This window comes from Eptesicus fuscus, chromosome 3 (assembly GCF_027574615.1).
Source record: "Eptesicus fuscus isolate TK198812 chromosome 3, DD_ASM_mEF_20220401, whole genome shotgun sequence".
NCBI lineage: Eukaryota > Metazoa > Chordata > Mammalia > Chiroptera > Vespertilionidae > Eptesicus > Eptesicus fuscus.
Window position 1 is genome coordinate 55,122,462 of NC_072475.1, and position 26,831 is coordinate 55,149,292.

Below are 26,831 nucleotides of genomic sequence, written 5' to 3' on the forward strand. Positions count from 1 at the left end.
TTGACTTAAATGTTGTATGTTGCGTGTGACTATATTTATGCTATTTTAACACACACATTTACCATTTTAACCATTTCTGGTGTTCTTCTTTTCTTCCTCTGTATTTGAGTCTGGTGTCTTTTCATTTCAGCTCATGTACTTCCTTTAGTATTTCTTATTAGGCAGGTCTGCTAGCAAAAAATTCTCTTAGCCTTAGTTTATCTGAGACCACATTATGCCTTCATTTTTGAAGGATAATTTTGTTACCTTCTTGGTTGACAGCACTTCGAATATGTGATGCCACTGTCTCATGTCCCTTATTGGTTCTGATTGAAAGTCAGCTCTTAATCATGTTGATGGTTCCCTGAACATGCTGAGAATTTTTTCTCTTTATGCTTGCTAGATTTTTCTGAGTTTGCTTTAAATGGTATCCTTATATGTCTCACTGTGGTCTGTTTGTATTTATTCTACTTTAAATTCATTGAATTTTTAAGACGTGTAGATTTGATTTCTTTTAAAAAATTAAATTTGGAATGTTTTTGTCTGGTATGTTATTTGAAAAATATTTTTCCTCCCCTTTCTCTGCTTTCCTTCTGGGGATTCTAGAAATGTTGGTAAATTGGTCTCTGAGACTATTCAATTTTCTTCAACTTTTTTTTTCTGTTCTTCAGATTGGATAATTTCTACTGATGTGTCTATTTTCAAGGTCATTGATTTTTTTTCTGACATCTTGAATCCACTTCTGAACCTTCTAGTAAATATTTTGTTTTTCTTCAAATTTAGTTTCCATGTGGTTCTTTTACATAACTTCTGTAACCTTATTGATAATCTCTTTATTGATTGGTTGTTTTCATAATTAAAATTATGAAAATATTTTTCTTTTAACATACCTATAATAAATGTTTTGAAATCTTTGCTTAAACCAATATATGGGGATACTCAGAAACAGCTTGTAATGGCTGCTGTTTTAATATGAGTCACATTTCATTTAAAAAATATATATCTTGTATTGTTAAACCTGGGCATTTAATTTATTTTTAATAAGTTTTTATTGATTTTTAGAGAGAGGAAGGGTAAAGGATGGAGAGAGAGACACATCAATGAGAGAGGAACATCATCGATTGACTGCCTCCTGGGGATCGAGCCTGCAAATTGGGCATGCGCCCTGACTGGGAATCAAACCAGCAAACTCCTGGTTCCTTGATTAACGCTCAACTGCTGAGCCACACCTGCTGGGCAAAACTGGGCGTTTTAGATAATTTATTGGAGCAGCTCTGGATTGTGACTCCCTCTTTCTCCTGCCCAGGTTACTGTTACTGTTGTCATCTCACTGCCATTTAAATATGATACAATCCTACTGAAAGAAAAGAAATTTTATTTTGGGATAAAGATTTATCTGGAAAAATAAACATCCAAGAATATTCTGGAAAATTCTGAAATAGAAGGGTACTGAGGGTGAATAGCTCTTCCACAATTTAAAGTTTTTAAATAGGACACAATGTTGAAATGTTTTTGAAAAGTGAATTAGTATTATACTTTCTGAAGTTCAAAGATGTAATTATTACGGGTTCTAGGTGAGAGACTATTCTTGCCTTTGCACCATTGTAAAAATTGATACAAAATAAGGGTTTTCATATATTATCTGGTTTCCAAGCTTCCTGTGAAAGAGTATGTATGAGTTATTCTTGATAAATAGGAATCCAGTATTTTTAAATACCTCTGTGATAATAAGTTCCATAAACTCTTTAGTCTTTTACTAAACAAATTTATCAAAACTAATTGCTATCTCAAGTCTCTTTATATTTCAAGTCTCACTGTCAGTTTTCTTCTTGTTTATAGCATATGCCTTGGTTTTCTATTTTTTTGATATGGTACACAGTCTCTGTATGATTACTGTCATCTTTTTGTCAGCTTTTTCTGTCAAAGATAACCTTGCTGATTATGTTTCTGAAGCTAGATCTTTTCTATGTGATTATACATGCATTCTGTATATGACTAGTTTTATTATTTGTAAGGCTTGGTATTATGTGTGCTTATTCACTTCATAAACATTACAAAGCAGATATGAATAGTGTTAGTAAGTGGTTTCTTAATCTTTGTTTTCTTTTTTCTAAACTTTTAGTTCTGTAATCCTCTGAATTTCCTTCAATGTCTCGTATCTCTGAATCTGTAAACTCCAGATCTAGGCAAATTATTTTTTATAAGGTTAGGGTTATATCACAAATTATTACTTACTACTATTATATTTTCCCAGTTTCAGACTTAAAAGAAGTCATTGCACTGGTCATTCAGGTATAGCTTATTATTTACAAAGAGTGATTACTTCATTATTGGTACCAGTTTCTCCATTTTGTATTTGTACAGTATTTTTTTCCTCCATAAGTAATGTGTTTTGTTCATTGTGTTTATTTTTTAGGAATCGGATGGCATAAGTGGTTAAGGTGGTATTGAGGGTCACTGAAGCTTATGAAAGGTAGAAATTCAACCATGATTTCTTTTTCAACTGTACAGAATTCCTTTCCTTGAAGTCTTCATTTTTACCTTAGTAACAGGTAACTTCAGTATTTGTTTTTCATTATCATGAATAAGTAAAATTTTCAAATATGAAACCAGTTTTTGGATGCTAGGATTTTATGTTGAGTTTGTACAATGTTTTTTTTTATGTTTTGGTATTTATATCTTGTAGAAACTTGGGATTTATATTTTTCTCCCTGAAAAAACAGTGTTAAAGAGAAAATTGTATTATGTTATTATTATTTTAGATTTTAAGTTTTGTTCAGCACAGAAAAATGTTTACTCTGTAACTTTAAGAAATTTAGGTGGGAAAGTGTTTTCTTCTTTAACCCTTTTGCTACATAGGGCATTGTATTTTTATTTGCCATCATCAACACACATACTTATATTAAATTTTCCAGGGAAACTTTAAAAAAAAAATTGATTTTAGAGAGAGGAAGACACACACACACACACACACACACACACACACATCGATCTGTTGCCTCCTGCACATGCTCTGACTTGGTATCAAACCTGAAACTTGGGTATGTGCCCTGAACAGGAATCAATCCTGCCACCTTGGTGCACAGGATGACACTCCAACCAACATCAATGTGAGAGATACATCGATTGGTTGCCTCTTGTATATGCTTGTATATGCCTGTACACACCCCGACTGGGCATTGAACCCGCAACCTAGGTATGTGCCCTGACCCGGAATCGAACCCTTGACCTTCTGGTGCGTGGGATGACACTCTAACCAACTGAGCCACACTTGCTTGAGCAAGAAATTTGTTTTAAGAAGTATTTTTGATATTCCTTATATTATACAAAACTGTAGAAAATTCATAGTTTTCTAATAGAGGAAGTATTTTTCATATTAATGTTTGAATTGTTAACATAAAATATGATGGATGAAACAACTAGATCCAGCAGAATATAGGGTTCTCTTTTACTTGGACCTTTCTACACCGCCCCCACCCCCCACCCCCAGCTTCTTTTTAAGATAAATTGTAATTGTGCCTTTAAACATTCTGAGTTGCCATAAATTTGATATTTTAATATTTCTAAATACCACTATTTTCTTGTTACATTGTTTTAGAAGACTTTGGTGATATGCCTAGTTTTTGCTTTCCTTTCTTTATCTGTTACATGGGGATGTACCCTTACTGTCTTGAGTGTTGTAAATATTAAGTGAAGTAAGATACATAAATGTACTAAGCACAATGCTTTCCAGATTATGATAATCTCTGAATTTTATAATATAGACTCAAGCCTATTAACAAATGTGGTAAGGTATTTTTCTTATTAATTGCTTAGAACTCAGTAAGCACTTTAAGTGCCTTGTGTTCTTGATTAAAAATGACTATTAATGCCCAACTTGTCCATCTGTTATGCTTCTGTTTACTTTGTCCTCTGAAAACAAGCCTAACAGTCCCCTCAGTTTAGGAAGTAATTGTTTGCACATGCTTGTATTAAAAGCCCATGTGTTTAATTCCTTATGAAAAGCCCCGACTCAAAGTTTATTTACTCTATTTCTGTAAAGCTTAGTTTCTAATTGCACATACATAGTTGATTGGAAGCATTAAATTAGACAGTGACAACAAGAGTAAGCTGTCTCTTCTGGAAGACAGGAGAGAGAGAGGGTTGGTAATTCACAACAATGACTAGGGGTTTCCTGACCCACCACAATTCAGATTACTCTTACACAGCTGAACCAAACATCTTTTATTGGGAAAGGGTGTGTGAGGGAGAGTGGGAATTGAATTGAGCAGGAAGCTGTGTTGTGGCCCCCTAAGTATCTCTGTTGCTGTACCTTCTGGCTTCTCTGGCAGAGGGCTGGAGATGAGGAAGAATAAAACTTGGAAAGGGGAAATAATGCTGAGTTAGAAGGTACGTTTAGCAGAAATTGGCCCAAGGTGGGCCCCATCCGTTCTCCTCTCCTGTTCTTGTTAGTAATCCCTGTTGTGGTTAACTTGAAACTCCAGGAGTACCAGCCCACCTTTAGTTGAATTAGCCTTTGGACTTAATTTTTTATCCTGTTTTGGTTGTTAACAGTTCTGCTGTTGTACACCATTGTCAGCTGCCCAAGGTCCTTTCATTTACAAGATAGTGGGTCATCTCAAGGAGCTCAGGGTGACTTATTACTCCCCCAGTCCTTTTCCCCCAGTTGGCCAGCAGCTCCTGGGAATGCAAATTATTTCTTTGTATCTTCTAGTGCACTCTTTTATGTAGGTGACATGATTTAAAAGAAGCATTATTTCTTTCTTCCTCTCTCCTATATAATATCCCTAAATCCTAAATTTCCATTAACTGTTACAGACATTTGGGTCAAAAAACAGTTGGCTCTTTCTGAAGGTTTATTAGGAAAAGACATTTAACTATTCACATCTAAATGTGTATTGATTACATGAGTTTTCTTTACATTTACCTGGGCCTCTCTAAAAATATTGAAATTAGAAAAGGGAAGTATCTTGTGTTAAATTTTGAGCATGGGACCTTTTGTTGTGTTTGGATTTTTGAATGTGCTTGAAGCACATGAGATCTTTGAGATCATTAGGATTAGAGGGGGAAAGTTAAGGACAATAACTTTGTCCTTTGTCATTTCTCTTGGTGTAGCTTTGTACTTTTCCCTTTTACTAGAGCGTTGGTGAAATTAACTTTTTTGTTGGAGAGCCTTGTTTCATTTCCTGTTCAGTTTACTCTGTCCAGACACTGTCTGAGGTATGTGATACAAGTGTGGGTCATGCTATTTGTCTCTGTTTCTTCTCTTGGATTTTTTTCACTTAATATATCTTGGAGAACTTATTTTCAGCACATATAGCAACCGCCTTCCTTTTTTATTTTATTTTTATAATTCTTTATTGTTGAAAGTATTACATATGTCCCCCCTTTTCCCCCATTGGCCCCTTCTGGCCTGCCCCCGTGCCCACTGCATCATTCCTTTTAATGGCTGTGTGCATGCCATTGTATGGTTGAATAATAATAAGTCTTGGCAGTGGATGCTTAGGTTGTCTCCAGTCTTTTCCTATTAAAGGGTTGTACATATATCTTTGGTTAATTTTCATGAATAAGCCCATAGGATTGTATGTATTTCTAGCAGTGAGGTTGCTGGGTCCAGGGGTACATGTAGTTTTCATTTTGATAGAACTTTCCAAGACTTAGTTTAAAACCTCATCAGAGCATTGTTCATTAATATTGAAATCTGTGTTATCTTAGTATTTTCTGGTATTTCAGGGAAATTGTCTTAAAAATAGTTTATAGGCCAAGCCAACATGGTCATAGGAATAAGAAACCATATGTAAAAAAAGAAGAGAGAATTATTTTTTCTGTGTATATGGCCTGTTTCCAAGAAAATTTTCAAAGAAGTCAAGTTTGTCTTCCATTTACAGTATTTCTATTTCCCTTTCCGTTTACTACTTCTGTTGAGGTTTGCTGTCTTCCTGTTCTAAGTCCCTTACTTTGGCACTTTATGCAAACCTGCCTTTCCCCCCGAAAATATTCTCTATCTCCAAAGTACTTCAACTTCCTCAATTCTAATTGTTTCGATCTGATGTTAGGGATAAGGTGAGTAAAAAAAAAAAGAAATTATATATATATACACACACACATACATATACACATACATATATATGTATATATATATAGTAGTATATATGTATATATATGTATATATGTATTATATATTTGTGTTTGTTGATGTGGACATTATATAGTAACACAATGTTATAGGACTATAGTTTAAAATAGTATGCATATACAGTTGACCCTTGGACAACATGGGTTTGAACTGTGTGGGTCCACTTATATGCAGATTTCCCCCAATAAATATACAGTAACTCTCTGTATTTCCAGGTTTCACACCTGTGGATTCAGCCAACCATAAATTGAAATAAGTTTTAGCCCTAAAAAACTTAATTTTGATCCTCATTTGGGAACTTGTGGATGCCAAGGGTCTACTGTATGCGTTATTCTACACCATTTTATTATAAGGTCTTGAGCATCCCCGAATTTTGGTATTGAACAGGGGTCCTGGAACCAATCCCTTAAGGATACCAAGGGACTAGTTAAGTTTTTGGGGAATTAAAAGTTATATGCAGGGGGTCAGTACTCCTAACCCTGTGTTGTGCAAAGGTCAGATGTATTAGGCTATGCTAAATTTAAAAAAATTGATGAGGTATGTGATCAGGAACATTGGAGTTGGGTACTTCTGCTTTAGAGAAATGTGGATCTTGTGTTGGCTTAACAAGTCAGCTTCAACTTTGGCCACTTTTGTTTAAAAACTAAGTTCTGTCCTAGGTCAGTTTCTCTAAATGGATAATTTAATAATCTCTTCTCCTACAGCTTCTATATTTTAAAAAGCTCCTTTTTAATTTTAAATATTTATTTAAAAATATATTTTTATTGATTTCAGAGAGGAAGGGAGAGGGAGAGAGAGATAAAAACATCAATGATGAGAGCGAATTGCTCAGCTGCCTCCTGCACACCCCCTACTGGGGATTGAGCAGGCAATCCGAGCATGTGTCCAGACTGGCACTCGAACCATGACCTCCTGGTTCATAGTTTGACACTCAACCGCTGAGCCAAAAATCTCCTTAAAAAAACCCCAATAACTGTGTAGCACTAGCAACTGTAGCAGCAACTGTATATATAACTCCTTTTTAAGTTAGGGGTTTTCCTAATTCTTTAAGAAAACAGTAAATAGATTAGAAGAATATAATTTATTTGGTAAGGATTTCCAAAGAAATGTCCAAAATAAGCAAATTCTAGCCCTAAAGAACTTAAGTTTCACATAGTCATAGGATAGTTTATTTTTTAAGAAATGTGATAATAGAATATTTGAAGAGAACTGTTATTTGGTAGTATATTTAAAATATATTTTTTTTAGATTTTAAGTTTGCTACTTAGAGATTTTAAAAAAGTGAAATGAGATTCTTGGTCCTTTGTTCTATATAATCTAGACTGATAGTACCTGGTACCAGGGAAAACAAGATTAGCAAGTATGAATTATATTTTTATTTTGTTTACTCTGCTATTATATATTTTTAGCTGTTTATTTAAGTAAAGTTTTCTCCCTAGATAAAAACCTTAGTAAAATAAATAGTATTTAAATTTCAGTAGTGTATTTGAACTTAACTGACCGTTTATTTTACCTCTGAAAGCTATGATCCAAGGCAGTAACCATTATTGATTTGGGAAAGAGATGACTAAACGGAAACACAGTTAATGTGTTTACTAATTATGGTCTCTTCTCCTTGGGTAGGGTATGTATGTTTATTTCACACAGTCTGATGATAGAAGTCACTTTAAAAAAAACAAGCTTTGTACCAATGCTTTGACCTTCTTTGAAATGTTTCTTTGAATTTCATGATTATTGTTGTTAGTTCCTAGAATAACACAATGGAATATTAATTTATAGCAACCGGAGTTAGAAGGGTGGATTTAATACTGCTTGACTTTTCTATAATAATAGAGAAAATAAGATAATGTAATAGTGTCTAGTTTTTATCATGACCTAGTTATTTAATCATGTACAACTACTTGACTATATTAGTAATGAAAGTACTTTTATTACATTTTAAGAAATTTAAAAACATTTATAAAAATTTTTGTTATAGAAAGTTTTCAAATTAGAGTTAAATATAATTGAGAAAAAAACCTGGTAATTTTACCACCCTTTGGTAATGTTAATATTAATATTTTAGGTAAACCTGTGCACATTCACACACGTAAACACACAATTCCCTTTATATTGGGATATTTCTCCACATTTAAAAATATTTTTAAAGAATATTTTTATGACTATATGGATTTTTTGTTTCAACAGACTTTTTATTGAAGTACTGTAACAACTGACAGAATGTGCACATATCACAGATGTACATCTTGCAATTTTACAAAGTGAGCACACCTGTGCAACCATCATTCAACTCAAGAAAAAACATTGCCAGCTCTCAGACATCCTTCTCTTCCTGCCTCCTATCAGCAGCCCCTCCCAAGGGTAGCCATTCTGATTTTATTTTTAAGAAAAACCTATTGAGATATAATTTACATGCAATAAAATTAAAATTCACCTGTTTTAAATGTACAATTCAGTGATTTTTAGTAAATTTATTGAGTTGTGCAGCCATCACTATAGTTTAGTTTTAAAGCATATATATGAATATATTTAATTAGTTTTCTTTTGTTGAATATGTAGTACATTTGCAGTTTTTCACTGTTATATACATTACAGTGATTTTTCGTGTATATCTTTGTATGCATTACTGATTTCATCAGAATAGGTTCCTAAAAGTATAATCACTGGTTCAAAGAATATTTGCATTTTTATGACTTTTGATACATAGACCAAATGGCCTTTGAAAATTGTTGAACTAATTTATATTCCCACTGTCAGTAGATGTGTCTTTTCGTCAGCCACCTCAACATTGGACTTAATTTTTTAAAAGTTATTACCAGTTTGGTAGATGAAATATGGTACTTCTGTTTTAATGTTTGTCTCTTTGATTATTGTAATCTATTATATATTTAGTGACTGTTTCTAAGTTTTTTTTATGACTTGCTTGATAATGTTTTGTCAGTTAATTTCTTAATGGATGTATTTCTTCTTCTTATAAAACATTTTAATATCCTAAAGGATATGAATCCTTTGACTATTATAAATACATATTTCCTTATTTGCTTAATGTCAGGCTCATTTTTCATAAAAATAGATTAGAGTATGCCTTTAAGACAAAAATGAAAATTTGTATTTTGCTCTACAAGCCTTATCTAGGTAATTTAAAAATTGGAGGCAATACTGAAATATATGAGTGAAGTTTTTCTATTAAAGTGTATACTTTTCATAATTTGAATTAAAAAATTACCAAGTAGACATATAAAACTAATTTATTATGCTTTGTTACCAAACTTGGTCTTTCTAGGCAGTTATACTTAAGCATGAACATTGACGACAAACTGGAAGGATTATTTCTTAAATGTGGCGGCATAGACGAAATGCAGTCTTCCAGGGCGATGGTGGTAATGGGTGGAGTGTCTGGCCAGTCCACTGTGTCTGGGGACCTGCAGGAGTCGGTACTTCAAGATCGGAGTCTGCCCCACCAGGAGATCCTTGCTTCAGATGAAGTGTTACAAGAAAGTGAAATGAGACAACAGGATATGATATCACATGATGAACTCATGGTCCATGAGGAAACAGTGAAAAATGATGAAGAGCAGATGGAAACACATGAAAGACTTCCTCAAGGACTACAGTATGCACTTAATGTCCCTGTAAGTAACTCCTTTATAAAATATTAAGCATATAATTAGAAACATAGTTTAGTATTGAGTAATACTACAAGTCATTGAAGAACTTTCAGAAAATGTTTAATGGCTAAATAGTTCACACTGGTGTTCTTAAATAGATACACTAAATATTAACGTAAATTATATTGGAAAATGCAAAATTAACTTTTTGTATTACATACATTTTAGAAACTTATCTTTTCCAGGATAACATTTATTTCTTCATCGGGATTACTGTGTGTGAAATTTTAAGTGCTTAATTTTTAAAGTATTTTGTTTTAACTTCTGAGTTTTTCCTTAATGGGTGGAAAGATCGAAACTTGAGCATAATTAGAAAAAGAGCATGCACTCCTTCAAATTCTATAACTTAGCAATTCCTGCCTTCTTTATTTTTTAATCTTTTGAAAGCATATTAAGATCTTTAGTCTCCTATATTTACTGTATATATCATGGCTTATCACCTAAGGTATTCTTTTGTAGGCACCCTTGTAAGCACCCATAAAGTTTTTTCCTTCTTGTATTTTTAATTTTACCTGACAACCAGCAAAACCATAACCATATGCAATCCTTTTCTATTCTTTCTGTGATATTAAACCTGGATTCCTTTCAGCACATTTAATATATTGTACTTTTTCTTTTGATTCATGACCTTCATATATCCTGCTTACAATATTCTCCTCAGCCATACCATAAGAGCATGAAGTTTGTCTTATTTTCTCTTATATCCCAGTTGTTGGCACATAGTGTGAATAAATGGATAACTGCTTATAGTTGTGTTCTAGTATATATGCTTCCCAATTTTTACATAGCCCATTGCAATAGCCTTTTCTTTTTTCAGTAGGTTGATGTGATTTTTGTATGTTGAACTGGCCTTGCATACCTGGAATAAATTCCACTTGGTTGTGGTGTATAATAATTATTGTTATACATTATTGGATTCAATTTGCTAATATTTTTTTGAGGATTTTGCATCTGTGTTCATGAGCTGTATTGGTCTAGTTTTCTTTTTTTGTAATACCTTTGTTTGATTTTGATATTAGAGTAATCCTGAATTCTTAGAATGAGTTAGGAGTATTCCCTCTGTTGCCGTCTTCTGGAAGAGATTGTAGAGAATTGGTATAATGTCTTCCTTAAACATTTGGTTGAATTGACCACTGAGTCCATATGGCCTGATATTTTCTTTTTTGGAAGGTTTTAATTACTGATTCAATTTCTTTTACAGATATAGGCCTACACAGATTATCTGTTTTTTCTTGTGTGAGTTTTGGCTAATTGTATCTTCCAAGGAATTGATCGATTTTTTATCTAGGTTTTCAAATTTGTGAGTATAGAATTGTTCATAGTAGTTCCTTATTATCCTTTCAATCCCCATGGAGTCTGTTGTGGTGTCCCCACTTTCATTTTTATTTATTTATTTATTGTCTAGAATTTTACATGTCTCTTTTTTCCCCGCTTGACACTCCTCCCCCACCTCCTAGCCATTCCCATTCTGGGCAAGCTCTCACCACCCCAGTTTCTGTGTCCATTGGTTATGCTAATATGCATGCATATAAGTCCTTTTGTTGCTCTCAAACACCCCCCCCCCCCTGCTCCCCTGCCATTTGTCTCTGGATCTATTCTTGTTCATCAAATTCTGTTGATCATTATATCCCACATGAGTGAGATCATGTGATATTTATCTTTCTCCAACTGCTTATTTTGCTTAGTATAATGCTCTCCAGGTCCATCCATGCTGTTGCAAATGGTAGAATTCTTTCTTTTTTATAACGGCGTAGTATTCCATTGTGTAGATGTACCACAGTTTTTTAATCCACTTAGGCTGTTTCCAAATCTTAGCTATTGTAAATTGTGCTGCTATGAACATAGGGGTGCATATATCCTTTCTGATTGGTGTTTCTGGTTTCTTGGGATATAGTCCTAGAAGTAGGATTACTGGGTCAAATGGGAGTTCCATTTTTAAATTTTTGAGGAAACTCTGTACTGTTTTCCACAGTGGTTGCACCAGTCTGCATTCCCACCAGCAGTGTACAAGGGTTCCTTTTCATCCACATCCTTCCCAGTACTTGTCCTTTGTTGATTTGTTGATAGCCATTCTGACAGGTGTGAGATGGTACCTCATTGTTGTTTTGATTTGCATCTCTCGGATGATTAGTGACTTTGAGCATGTTTTCATATGTCTCTCGGCCTTCTGTATGTCCTCTTTCAAAAAGTGTCTATTTAGGTCCTTTGCCCATTTTTTGATTGGATTGTTTATCTGCCTTTTGTTAAGTTGTATGAGTTCCCTGTAGATTTTGGAGATTAAACCCTTACCTGAAATAGTATTGGCAAATATGTTCTCCCATGCAGTGGGCTTTCTTGTTGTTTTGTTGTTGGCTGCCTTTGCTGTGCAGAAGCTTTTTATTTTGATGTAGTCCCATTTGTTATTTTCTCCTTAGTCTCCATTGCCCTAGGATCTGTGTCTGTAAAGATATTGCTATGACATATGTCTGCTATTTTGCTGCCTATGGAGTCTTGTAGGATTTTTATGGTTTCCCATCTTACATTTAAGTTCTTTAGCCATTTTGAATTTGTTTTTGTGTATGGTGTAAGTTGGTGATCTAGTTTCATTTTTCCACTTTCGTTTTTTATATTAATTGCTTATGTGTTCTCTTTTTTTTTTCTCAGCCTGGGTAGAGGCTTGCTGCCTTTTTTTTTTTTTTTTTTAAAGCCTGGCTAGTTAGGGTCTTGTTGCCCTTTTTTAAATACAGATTTTAAGTGTAAAATAGCGTTAACTATACTCATGTTGTTGTAAAACGCTTCTAGACCATTTCATCTTGCAAAACTGAACTCTATACCCACTGAACAACAGTTCCCCATTTCCTCTCTCCCCAGTAGAGCTTAGTCATTTCATATATATTTAGAAAGAACCAGCTTTTGATTTTCACTCTTGATTTCCACTTTTCAATTTCATTGATTTCTGCTCTTTTATTATTTCTTGTGTATTATTTTCAATTTGATTTGCTTTTTTCCCCCCTGGTTTCTAAGGTAGAAGTTTAGATGATTGATTTTAGATCTTCTTTCAGATCTTTTTTCTTCTTAATCATTTTTTATTTTATCAATTATAGTTTACATAAAATACTATATTACTTCAGGTGTATACCCCAGTGATTAGACATTATAAAATTTATTAAGTGATCATTTGATAAATCTCATCCATCTGACACCATACATAGTTATTAGAATATTATTAACTATGTTACCTATGTTGTACTTACACACCCGTGACTATATTATAACTACTAATTTGTATTTCTAAATCCCTTCACCCTTTTTTCCCATTACCCTTCCACCCATTTGGCAACTGTTAAGATGTTCTCTGTATCTGGGTCTGTTTCTGTTCTGCTTGTTCGTTTATTTTATATTCAATTATTGGAAGATATGTATTTCAATTATTGGAAGATATGGCAATCATTTTATAGTTCATTAGAGGCCTGGTGCACGAAATTCGTGCATGGGGGTGGGGGGGTGGGTGGGGGGGTGGGGAAGGGGTGTTCCTCAGCCCGGCCTGCACCCTCTCCAATCTGGGACCCTTCGGACATCCCTCTCACAATCCGGGACTGTTGCCTCCTAACCGCTTGCCTGCCTGCCTTCCTGATTGCCCCTAACCGCTTCTGCCTGCCAGCCTGATTGCCCCCTAACTGCTCCCCTCCTGGCCTGATTGACGCCTAACTGCCCTCCCCTGCCGGCCTGTTGGCCCCCAACTGCTGTCTCCTGCTGGCCTGATGGCCCCCAACTGCCCTCCCCTGCCGGGTTCTGATTGCCCCCAACTGCCCTCTCCTGCCGGCCTGATGGCCCCCAACTGCCCTCCTCTGCCTGGATCTGATTGCCCCCAACTGCCCTCCCCTGCCGCAACCCACCTCCTCTGTGCGAGGTGGCGGAGATGCCAGGACCGGCCGCCTCTGCGCTGCACAGAGCCATGGGACCCCAAGGCCTCACCGTGCGGAGCGACTGCTGGGCCCCGCCTCCACTGTGTGCGTGGCCATCTTGTGATGGCCATCTTGTGACGACATGAGGGCGTGACGCCACCTAGGCTATTATTAGAGTAGATATTTTTGTTCTTCAAAAAAATTTTTTTTCTTCTTAAAGTAGACCATTTAACAGTTCATATAATATTGGTTTGGTGGTGATGAACTCCTTTAGCTTATTCTTGTCTGTGAAGCTCTTTATCTGATCTTCAATTCTAAATGATAGCTTTGCTGGGTAGAGTAACCTTGGTTGTAGGTCCTTGCTATTCATTACTTTGAATATTTTTTGCCACTCCCTCTGGCCTGCAAAGTTTGTGTTGAGAAATCAGCCAAAAGTCATATGGGTGATCCCTTGTAGGTAACTAACTGCTTTTCTCTTGCTGCTTTAAGATTCTCTCTTTGTTTTTAACCTTTGGCGTTTTAATTATGATGTGTCTTGGTGTGGTCCTCTTTGGGTTCATCTTGTTTGGGACTCTCTGTGCTTCCTGGACTTGTATGTCTATTTCTTTCACCAGGGAGGGGAAGTTTTCTTCATTATTTTTTCAAATAGGTTTTCAATATCTTTGTCCCTATCTTCTTACGGCGCTGCCATGATGCAAATGTTGGTACCCTTGAAGTTGTTCCAGAGGCTCCTTACACTATCTTTATATTTTTGGATTTTTTTTTCTTTTTGCTGTTCTGATTGGCTGTTTTTTGCTTCCTTATATTCAAATTCTTAATTTAATTCTCAGAGCCCTCTACTCTATTGTTGATCCCCTGTAAATTATTCTTTATTCAGTTAGTATGTGCTTCATTTCTGATTGCTCCTTTTTTATGCTGTTGATATTCTCACTAAGTTCCTTGAAGTTCTCATTAAGTTCCTTGAGCAACCTTATAACCACTATTTGCACTCTGTATCTAGTAGTTTTCTTGCTTCCATTTCATTTAGATCTTTTTCTGGAGATGTCTCCTGTTCTTTCATTTGTGACATGTTTTTTAGTCTCCACATTTTGGCTGCTTCTCCATGTTTGTTTCTATGTATTAGGTAGATCTGCTATGTCTCCTGGAATTGGTAGAGTCACCTTGTATATTAGGTGTCTTTTAAGGCCCAGTGGCTCAGCCTCTCCAGTTACCTGAGCTGGGCATTCTTGGGGTGCCCTTGTGTGAGCTGTGTGCACTGTCCTATTGTAATTGAGTCTTGATTAATGCTAGTGTCAGTGGGAGGGATTAAACACCCCCAGGCCAATTGGGTGCGAAGATTAGCTGTAACTATAGCAGAAGACCTGCTGTGTAGGAGCTGACCTTATGGAGCAGAACTTGCTTCAATGAGGCTTTGGTGGTCACCGAGTCTGCTCTTACTTGTAGAGGTGGTAGGATTGTAATCGGGCATGGTTGAAGCTGACCACCGGATGCACTGGCTCTGGGGCCTCCCTGGAGGTGCAAAGGCAGCCTCAGTCTGTGCCCTGCCCTGGCCCACCCAGCATGGGCTACAAAGCAATCTGCAGATGGCTGCTACTTAGATTGAGCTTGGAGGTGCCCAGAAGAGACCAAGTTCTGAACCAGGGTAGCTGTCACTGGTGCCAGTCCTGGGGCCGCTTATTGAGAGGTATGAGGCATTCTGATGCCAGTTGCTGCTTATTGGAGAGATTTTAGAAAAGTCCAGAGCAAGAGGCAAGAGAGACCAGTTGTATGGAAAAACCACTGGAAATGGCTTGGATGAGCCTGCAAGTAGGGAGGGGCAGGGGCTCAGGGAATCACTAAGGTGGAGCAAAAAATGTGAGCCCAGTTGATGGAGATTTAGATGTGGTGCAACCTGTTGGCTCTGTGGTGGGGAAGGCTCAGCAAAGGAATAGTGGCCTGTGCGAAAACTTCTGTCTGGGAGAAAGCTGTCCCTCCAGCTCTCACCCTGATTCCAGACAAGTTAGTTCCTCTCTGAATGTCCCAGGTACCTCCAAGCTGCTGCCCCAGCACTGGAGCTCAGAGGGAGTGAGTGCAAGTAGGTCCGAGCATGGGTCCTTTTAGAGGAAGTGCCTGGGATTCCCATAGCCTCTGTGTTACTCAACCACAATTCCTGCTGTTTTTTTCAGCCAGAAGTTGTGGGTGCTTCTCTTCCTGGCACTGGAAACCTGGGCTGGGGGGCCTGGTGTGGGGCAGGGAACCTTTGCTCCTCAGGGAAACCTCCACATCCAAGATCTTTCCCAATTTTAAACTGCTGCACTTGGGTGTGGGATCAGCTGGTTCTGCGATTCCACTCTGTGTCTCTGCCTTTCCTACCATTTTTGATGTGCTTCTTTTATAATTCCCTAGTTGTAGGACTTCCATTCAGCTAGATTTCTGGTGGTGAGGACTGATGGTGGTTCTGTATTTTAGTTGTACATTTTGATGTGGTTGTGGGAGTCAGCAGTACCGTGTTTACCTGTGCCGCCATCTTTACCAGTTTCTCCTAGATCTTCTTTTCTAATACATGTATTCAATGCTATAAATTTTCCTCTAAGCATTGCTTTCATTGTGTTCCACAAATTTGATAAATTGTATTTTTGTTTTCATTTGGTTCTGCATATCTTTTCATTTCTCCTGCAATTTCTTTTTAAATTAAAGTTATTGTGGTGGCATTGGCTAGTAAGATTATATAGGTTTAAAGTGTACAATTCTATGATACATCTCCATATTGCATTGTGTGTTCACCACCCAAAGTCAGATCTCCATCTGTCATCATATATTTGACCCGAATTACCCGTTGTTACCTCTTCACCACCTCTTCCCCCTCTGATAAGCACCGTACTGTTGTCTGTGTCTATTAGTTTTTGCATTTTTGTTTGTCTTGTTTGTTCATTTGTTGTTTTAGGTGTAACCAGTATATCTCACATATGAGTGAAATCATATGGTTCTTGACTTTTTCTGTCTGTTCAGCATGATATTCTCAAGGTCCATATTGTTGCAAACGGCAGTATTTCATCTTTCCTTATAGCTGAGTAGTATTCCATTGTGTATATGTACCACATCTTCTTTCTCCAATACTCTGTCAAAGGACACTGGTTGTTTCTATGTCTTGGCCACTGTGACTAATGCTGCATTGATCATAGAGATGCATGTATCTTTGCAAATAAATGTTTTCGAGTTTCTCAGGTAGATACTCAGGAAAAGGATTGCTGTGCCATATGGTAACTCTATTCTTATTTTTTGAGGAACCGCCAGGCTGTTTTTTGTAGTGGTTGTAATCAGTTTACATTCCTGCCAGCAGTAAATGATAGTTCCTTTTCTCCTTCCACAGCCTCTCCAACACTTGTTATTATACTTGTCTTATTGATAATAGCCATTCTCAGATGTGAGGTGGTATCTCATTGTAGTTTTGATTTGCATTTCCCTAAACAGTGATGGGCAACCTTTTGAGCTTGGTGTGTCAAACTTCGCCAAAAAACTGAGCATAACTCGGGTAGTGTGTCACTTTGAGGAAAAAACATTATTTCGTGATATTTATAGTTTAAATAACATAAATGTGTAATTGTTATATATAATTGTATTTAATAAACCAAAAACTAAATATTTAGTGCTGACACGCGTGTCAGAGGTTCACCATCACTGCCCTAATAGCTAGTGAAGTTGAGCATCTTTTCATATACCTGTTGGCCATTTGTATGTATTCGTGGGAGAAGGTGTCTATTCAGGTCCTCTGCCCATTTTATAATTGGACTAGAGGCCCGGTGCACGAATTTATGCACCAGTGGGGTCCCTCGGCCTGGTCTGTGGGATTGGGCTGAAACCGGCTCTCCAACATCCCCCAAGGGGTCCCGGATTGTGAGAAGGTGCAGGCTAGGCCGAGGGTCCCCACCGGTGCATGATTGGGGCCGGGGAGGGATGCAGGAGGTTGGCCAGCTGGGAGGACGGCAGGAGGGCTCCAGGGCATGTCTGGCCTGTCTCGATCAGTCCCAATCAGCCAGACCCCAGCAGCAAGCTAACTACCGGTTGGAGCATCTGCCTCCTGGTGGTCAGTGCACGTCATAGTGACTGGTTGACCGGTTGACTGTCTGCCCCCTGGTGGTCAGTGCACATCATAGCAAGCAGTTGAGCGGCCTTAGCATATCATTAGCATGTTACACTTTGATTGGTTGAACAGCTGACCGGTCGACTAGATACTTAACATATTAGGCTTTTATTGTATAGGACTGGAGACCTGGTGCACAAAATTCATGCACGGGGGTGTGTGTCTCTCAGCCTGGCCTGCACCCTCTCTAATCCGGGACCCCTCAGGGGATATCCGACTGCTGATTTAGGCCCAATCCTGCAGGGATGGGGCCTAAACTGGCAGTTGGACATCCCTCTCACAATCCAGGACCACTGGCTCCTAACCGCTCACCTGCCTGCCTGCCTGATCATCCCTAACCGCCCTCCCCTGCCGGCCTGACTGCCCCTAACTGCCTCTGCCTCAGCCCCCTCCACCATGGCTTTGTCTGGAAGGAGAACCAGACGACCGGAAGATGTCTGGTCGACCTGGTCTAATTAGCATATTACCCTTTTATTAGTATAGATCAGTGATGGCGAACCTATGACACGCGTGTCAGCACTGACACACGTAGCTATTTCTGATGACACGTGGCCACTGAGGCGGCTGCATGCCGAGGATGAAACATTTGCGAAATAATGTTTTTTTCCTCAAAGTGACACACTACCCGAGTTATGCTCAGTTTTTTGGCGAAGTTTGACACACCAAGCTCAAAAGGTTGGCCATTACTGGTATAGATTATTAGTATAGATTGCCTGTTTGGTGTTGAGTTGTATGGAGTTCTTTCTATATTTTGTCTATTAACCTGTTGTCAGAGCACTTGTTTGTAAATATCTTCTCCTATTCAGTTGGTTGCCCTTTAGTTTCGTTGGCTGATTTTTTGTTGTTGAGTTGTGTAAGTTCTTTATATATTTTGAACATTAATCCCTTTATTGGGAGGTGTCATTTGCAAATATCTTCTCCCATTCAGTTGATTGCCTTTTTGTTTTTGACAGTTTCTTTTGCTATGTAGAAGCTTTTTAGTTTGATATAGTCCTATTTATTTTTTCTTTTGCTTCCCTTGCCTTTGAGGTCAAATTCATAAAATCCTCTCCTGAGATTTTTTGAGTCATATGTTATTTAGATGTGTGTTGTTTAATCTCCAAATATGTTCGGATCGTCCAGCTGTTTTTCTGTTATTGATTACTAATTCAATTCCATTATGGGTTGGGAGCATACATAATATGTTTTCTGTTCTTTTAAATTTGTTGAGGTGTTTTATGGCCCTGAATGTGGTGAATGCTCCATGTGAGCTTGAGAAGAATGTGTGTTCTGTTGTTGTTGGATGTAGTAGTCTATACATTACAATACCCTTTTTATTAGACTGAATGTAGCCTGAGCCTTATCCAATCTATATCTCATACAGTTTCTATAGTGATCTTTCCAAAATGAGATTTTTATTTCTCACTTCCATACTAAAACTTCTTCAGAGGTTTCTTGTTGCCAAACATCTAAAATGTACCCTTTTGCATGGGCTGAACGAGCCTTCAAATCAAGTCTCTTCTCATGTTATCCAGCTCCTTACACTAGTAATTCAAGCACCTCTTCTTATTTCGTCCTTTAAACACATCAAATTACTTTAGTTGTCCAGGTCCACTATTACTTTTTCTATTGCTTCTATACATGTTTTATGTACCTATACTATTGTTTGTTTGGCAATATACCATTTTTCACTTTTCAGTTTAAAAGCTGTCTTTTTTATGTGAGTGTCATTATTGTAGCTAACTTATTTTGCTTTTCTTTCTGGAGCCTGTCTTTTAACATTTTATTGCAGTACCTGGGCTCTTGTAGGCAATTAAACACTTTTTGAGTGAAAATACATTTTTTTTTTAAATGAGGGAAAGTTTTAAGTGGAATGCTCTCAGATCCTAAGGTATAGTTTTGACAACTGCTTAAACTTGTATAACCCATAGCTTATAAAGATATAGAATGTTTCCATTGTCTTAGAAGATTTCCTTGTATTTTTTTCCCAGTTAACCCCCTCCACGACAAGTGTTTTGATCCACACCCCTGACTTCCCCCACCCCCCCACCATAGATTAGAGTTGTCACTTGAGAACTTCGTGAACATGGAATCATTAGTACCTCTTGTGTCTGGCTTTTGCTCAGCATAATTAATGTTTTTGCAGTTTATCCATGTCGGTTGAGTGTATCAGCAAGTACTTCATTTCTTTTCATTGTTGATTAATATTCTATTAATTTATCCTAAATTTTGTTTATTTACTTTCCGTTATATGATTATTTATTAGTTTTCAAACTTTATGAATAAAGCTGCTATGAACATTCTTGTACAAGTCATTTTTGTACATTTTAATAGAAGTTAACTGAAAGATGAGACAGAGGGCTGAAAACCAGGACTGCAGGCTTTATTAGAGGAGAAGGACCCTGCCGGGCTGCCTCGCAAGGGGAGAACAGCAATGCGTGCAGAGGTGAACACGCCTTTTGAGGGGAGGATTGGGAAGGGATGGGGCTTAGGGTACTCGGCACATGCTGATTGGTGGTTTCATATAAGGCACATGATTAGGCACTTAGGTACTTAGGAATCAAGGGCTTAGGGTATTTGGCAGGTGCTGATTGGCAGTTCAATGTATAGTCCATATAAGGTGACTGGTTAGGTACTCAGGAATGTCCAGGCTGCAGGTGCAGGTTACGTCATACTCTGCCCACCAGTTGGGGGAAGGGAGGATCTATTATTAACCATTTCTCTTGCGTTTTCATTTTGTTTGATTGATTTAATGTCTATCTTTGCATCATTTTACATAGTCTTGATTGCTGTATTTTTTATAGTAAATATCAAAATTTTAGGACTCAGGGGTCCTCAAAGTTTTTAAACAGGGGGCCAGTTCACTGTCCCTCAGACCGTTGGAGGGCCGGACTATAGTTTAAAAAAAAAAACTATGAACAAATTCCTATGCACACTGCACATATCTTATTTTGAAGTAAAAAAACAAAACGGCAAAAACACCCGCATGTGGCCCTCGGGCTGTAGTTTGAGGACGCCTGTTTTGGGTAGTGTAGTTCTTCGATTTTGTTATTCTTTGAAAGACAGTTGTGATTGTCTAGGTTGTTTGCATTTTCATGTAAAAATATATAATCAGCCTTTTAGTTTCTTTAGAACCACCTGGGTTTTGATTGGGATTGTAGTAATTCTATATATTGACTTGAAAACCAACATTAAACAATAGTGGCTTCCAATCCATGAGCATGGTATATTGTTACATTTATTTAGACGCTTTTAAATTTATCTTAGCATTGTTTTGTTGTTTTTAGTGTAGAGTTGTTGGACATATTTTCTTAAATTTACCCCTAAGTATTATTTTACATTTTGGATACAATTGTAAGAGACATCTTAAAATTTTTTAACATCTAATTGTTCGTGACTAGTACATAGAAATGCAGTTGGTACTTTTTATATTGACTATGTGTTCTGTAACCTTGTTACATGTACTTAATAGTTCTAGTAGTTATTTAAGTTTATTTATGGTAATATTATTTGACTAGAGGCCCAGTGCACGAAATTCGTGCACGGAGGGGGGATTCACTCAACTCAGCCTGCACCCTTTCCAATTGGGAACCTCTTGCGGGATGTCCGACTGCTATTTTAGGCCTAATCCCAGGGATTGGGCCTAAACCGGCAGTCAGACATCCATCTCACAATCCGGCACCACTGGTTCCTAACTGCTCACCTGCCTGCCTGCCTGATTGCCCCTAACTGCTTCTGCCTGCCAACCTGATCACCCTTACTGCCCTCTCCTGCAGGCTTGATGTCGCCCCCAACTTCCCTCCTCTGCTGGCCAATTTGGTTTTGATTGGTCCGTTCCTATGTTAGCATCAAAAGCCTCACCTCCTAGGCAGACATTGGCTCTCCACAGCACCCAGATTTGGTTCTCATTGTTCGGTTCCTATGCCAGTCATTGTCAAAAGCTCTGCCTCCTAGACAGCTATTAGCTCCCCACAGCACCCAGATTGGTTCTCATTGGTCGGTTTCAATGCCAATCAGTGTCAAAAGCTCCACCTCCTAGACAGCCATTGGCTCCCCATAGCACCCACCTTTGGCTCTGATTGGTCGGTTCCTATGCTAGTCAGCGTCAAAAGCTCCGCCTCCTAGGCAGTCATTGGCTCCCCACAGCACCCACCTTTGTTTCTCATTGGTCAGTTCCTATGCCAGTCAGTGTCAGAAGCTCCGCCTCCTAAGCAGCCATTGGTTCCCCACAGCACCCACCTTTGGTTCTGATTGGTTGGTTCCTATGCCAGTCAGCATCTCCAGGCCTATCTCTGGGCCTGATCAAAGAGGCGGGGCTTAACAGCAGCCCCCTCTGAGGCGGGGAGAGAAAGAAAAGCCTGGCTGCTGGCGAAGATCAGAAAGAAAGAGGGAGAGAAAAAGAGGTAAGTACACTGATCAACAGCTTCCACTGAGGCTGCAGATCAGACCCTGACTCACTTTCTGGGTCTCAGCCACCTGGGCAGTCAGTGCTGGGTTGACAGGCTGCAGCTGGGCAACCCAGCGCTGACTTCCGGATGGATGGTCAGCATTTGGTCACAGGCTCGGCCCCTTCCCAAGACGTAACCTGCCCAGGCTTTAGGCTTGGGAAGTGCGCCCCCCCCCCCCCCCCCAATCGCAGGCTAGGCCCCTTCCTCCGATGGCCGGCTGAGAGTGACCTGGGTACCGAGGAGGTTCCCGGGACCCAGGTATGTATGTAAATTAACCTCCATCTTGGTTGGGTTAATTTGCATACTCACTCTGATTGGCTGTGGGCATAGCGAAGGTACGGTCAGTTTACATGTTTCTCTATTATTAGGTAAGATTATACTGTTCATATATTTTATATCTTCCTTTCCAATCTATATGTCTTACTTTTTCCTTCCTTATTGCACTAAATAGGGCCTCCAGTACAATGTTGAATAGAAGTGGTAAGAGTACACATCTTTGCCTTGTTCCTGATCTTTAGGGGACAGCATTCAGTTTTTTATCATTAAAAATTATTTTATCTGTAGGTTTTTTTTGTCTTTTTAAATTTTATTTTATTGCTTAAAGTATTACAAAGAGTAGTACATATGTCTCCTTTTTTTCCCTATTGACCTTCCCCCGGTCTCCCCTAACCCCCAGTATCTTGCATCCATTGGTTATGCTTATATGCATACATACAAGTCCTTCGGTTGATCTCTTACCTTCCCCCCCTCTGCTCCCCACCAACCCTCCCCAGCCTTCCCGCTGTAGTTTGTAGGTTTTTAATACATGATCTTTATTAGGTTGAAGAAGTTTTCTTGTTTGCTGAAAATTAAGAAAAAATGAATGGGTGTATATAACTTTATCAAATGCTCTTTCTCCATCTATTAGATGATCATGTGATTTTTTCCCTTATTATCTTAATATAGTGAATTTTATTGATTTTAAAATATTAAATCAACCTTGCTTTCTTGAGATAAATGGAACTTGGTCATGATGTGTCATCATTTTTATAAGTTGTTGGAATCAGTTTACTAATTTTTTAAAATAAATTGTCTGTGTTTGTTTATGAGTTATATTAGTTTTCTTTTCTTGTAATATCTTTGTTTCCAGTTAACTGGCTTCAGTATAAATGGGATAAGAAGTATTTCCTCCTCTGTTCCGAAAGTGTTTGTGTAAGATTGGTATTATTTCTACCTTAGATATTGATAAGTTTTACCATTCAGGTAATATGGGGCTGTTTTCTTTGTGGGAAAGTTTTAATTACAAAACAATTTTTTGTTTCAATTTTTAAAACACATATAAAGCTACTCAGATTTTAAATATTTTTCTTGAACCATTTTTTATAAGTTGTATTTTTCAAGGAGTTTGTCCATTTTGTTTTGTTTAGTTGAACAAAGTTCTAAATAATATTTTATGCTTTATAGTAAAAGATGGATCTATAATTTCTTCTTTCTCATTCCTAATAGTGGTAATTTTTTATTTTCCTCATTCGTCTGGGAAGAAATTTATCAATTTTACTGGTCTCTTCAAAGAAATAGGTTTAGGTTTTATTGATTTTACACTGTTGTTTATTTTAGTTTTCATCTTTACTCTCCATTGTTTTCTTCCTCCTATTTACTTTTTTAAAAAATTGCTCTTTTCCTAGCTTTTTGAAATAGAATGTTAGATGATTCTTAGAATTTTCTTCTTTTTTTTGTATTTTTAAATATATTTTTATTTCAGAGAGGAAGGGAGAGGGAGAGAGATAGACTATGAGATAGAGACAATCACTGATTGGCTACCTTCTGCATGCCCCCTATGGGGATCGAGCCTGCAACCTGGGTATATGCTATGACTGGGTATTGAACTGTGATCTCCTGGTTCATAGGTTAATGCTCAACAACTAGCCACACCAGCCAGGCTTTTCTTTATTTTTTATGTAAGCATTTGAAGCTCTAAACTTCTTACCTTCCTTTGTGATTTCTTTTTGACCCATGAATTAATTAGAAGTGCTTTGCTCAGTTTCTTTTCTTTTTTTTAAATTTAATAAATCTTTATTGTTCAGATTATTACAATTGTTCCTCTTTTTTCCCCCCATAGCTCCCCTCCACCCAGTTCCCATCCCACCCTCTGCCCTTACTCCCCCCCACTGTCCTCATCCATAGGTGTACGATTTTTGTCCAGTCTCTTCCCGCACCCCCCACACCACTTTCCCCCGAGGATTGTCAGTCTGTTCCCTTTCTATGCCCCTGATTCTATTATATTCACCAGTCTGTTCTGTTCATCAGGTTTTTTATTCACTTGATTTTTAGATTCACTTGTTGATAGATATGTATTTGTTGTTCATAATTTTTATCTTTACCTTTTTCTTCTTCTTCCTCTTCTTAAAGAATACCCTTCAGCATTTCATATAATACTGGTTTGGTGGTGATGAACTCCTTTAGCTTTTTCTTATCTGTGAAGCTCTTTATTTGTCCTTCAATTCTGAATGATAGCTTTGCTGGGTAGAGTAATCTTCGTTGTAGGTTCTTGCTATTCATCACTGAATATTTCTTGTCCCTCTCGTCTGGCCTGCATCGTTTCTGTTGAGAAATCAGTTGACAGTTGGGTACTCCCTTGTAGGTAACTAACTGTTTTTTCTCTTGCTGCTTTTAAGATTCTCTCTTTGTCTTTTGCTCTTGGCATTTTAATAATGACGTGTCTTGGTGTGGTCCTCTTTGGATTCCTCTTGTTTGGGGTTCTCTGCGCTTCCTGGTCTTGTAAGTCTATTTCTTTCACCAGGTGGGGAAGTTTTCTGTCATTATTTCTTCAAATAGGTTTTCAGTATCTTGCTCTCTCTCTACTTCTGGCACCTCCATAATTCGGATGTTGGTATGCTTGAAGTTGTCCCAGAGGCTCCTTACACTATCTTCAACTTTTTGGATTCTTTTTGCTTTTTGCTTTTCTGGTTGAGTGTTTTTTGCTTCTTTGTATTTCAAATCTTTGACTTGATTCTTGCGTTCCTCTAGTCTGCTGTTAGATCTCTGTATAATATTTTTTATTTCAGTCAGTGTATGCTTAATTTCTAGTTGGTCCTTTTTTATATCCTTGAGGGTCTCGCTAAATTTATCGGCCTTTTCTAGAAAATTCTTGAAAAACCTTATAACTGTGGTTTTGAATTCTATATCCAGTTGTTTGCTTTCCTTCATTTCCTTCATTTGTGACCTGTTTCTTTGTCTCCACATTTTGGCTGCTTCCCTGAGTTGATAGAGTGGCTTTGTGTGCTAGGTGTCCTATAGGGCCCAGTGATTCAGCCTCCCCAGTTACCTGAGGTGGACACTCTTGGTGCATCCCTTTGTGGGCTGTGTGCACAGTCTTGTTGTAGTTAAGCCTTGATTGTTGTTGGTATCATGGGGAGGAATTGACCTCCAGTCCAGTTGGCTGTGAGGATCAGCTGAGTCTACGCTGGGAGAACTTCTGTGCTGGAGACACCCTTATGAGACAAGACTGCAAAAGCCTCTGTGCTCAGCTTGGATGGGGTGGAGTCTCAGGGTGGAGCAGACAGCATTGGTTTCCCATCAGCTCTGCTTTAATAGGCCCCTGTGTCTCAGTGTCCCGTGGTAATCGCTGCAAGCACCTCTGAGAGAAAGGCGCCCTTGAGTTCCGCCCGCTGCCAGACAGTGCAGTTTCTCCCCAATGAGTCTGGGTCCCCAGAGTCTCGCCCGGAACTGGAGTTCAGTGCAGTTGGGAGCTTTTGTCTCCCTCCTGCTTGAGAAAACCAGCCGCGTACTCAGTTGCCCGCCCTCTCCGCGCTCGCACCTCAGTACCTCTGCCTTCTCCAGTTCCTCTGAGTCTCAGTGTGCTTTTCTCTTTCCTGATGGTCCAGTTTCACCCATATGAGTCTGGGTCCCCAGAGTCTCTCCCGAAACTGGAGTTCAGCGCAGTTGGGAGCTTTTGTCTCCCTCCTGCTTGAGAAAGCCAGCCGCGCACTCAGTTGCCAGACCTCTCCGCTCGCGCATCTCAGAACCTCTGCCTCCTGCAGCTCCTCTGAGTCTCACTGTGCTTTTCTCTTTCCTTGTAGTTGTAGAATTTCCACTCTCCCAGCCTTCCTGTGGTTCTGGATGATGTCTGTTTTGTCTTTTAGTTGTTTTGAAATTGTTGTGCGAGGCAGCAGTTTAGGTGTTTACCTATGCCGCCATCTTGGTTTCTCTCAGTTTGTTAATATTTAAACATTTTCCAGATACCTTTTTGCCATTGATATTTAATCATTGTATTCAGAGAATTGTATGTTGTATAATTTTAGTCTTTTAAAATTTATTGACACTTGTGATAAGGCCCAACATATGATTATGATTATTGAAGTTGGTGAATATTTTTTATTCACTTGAAATGAATGCACATTTTGGCTGTCCTTGGGTGTATTATTTTGTTAATGTCAATAAGGTAACATTGGCTAGTTTTGTGCTTCAACTCTTTTATATCCTTGTTTTCTCACAATTACAGTTTTTTTGCAAAAAGACCCTGTTCTAATTTGTATGTCGTATTGTTCATTATCATGTGTCTTTAGTCTGGGTTACTTTGTTATGATTATAATACTTTAAAGTTACCAACTATTTAATTTGTAGAATGTTTCTCAGTTT

The 26,831-nt window shown here is 38.1% G+C and overlaps 1 protein-coding gene across 4 annotated transcripts in view; it reads left to right on the plus strand.

The window, feature by feature from the left end:
• Positions 1-26,831, plus strand: part of ZNF148 (zinc finger protein 148) — a 135,507-nt gene that overhangs the window by 45,973 nt on the left and 62,703 nt on the right. For 3 of the 4 annotated variants that reach the window (XM_028131116.2, XM_054713905.1, XM_054713906.1), the window contains exons 2-4: positions 2,396-2,531; positions 8,303-8,476; positions 9,399-9,747. In XM_028131116.2, coding sequence (XP_027986917.2) covers positions 9,415-9,747 — 333 coding nt within the window. In that variant the 5' untranslated portion in view covers positions 2,396-2,531; positions 8,303-8,476; positions 9,399-9,414. The remainder of the gene's footprint in view (positions 1-2,395; positions 2,532-8,302; positions 8,477-9,398; positions 9,748-26,831) is intronic. The other variant, XM_008155505.3, reaches the window with a different exon arrangement.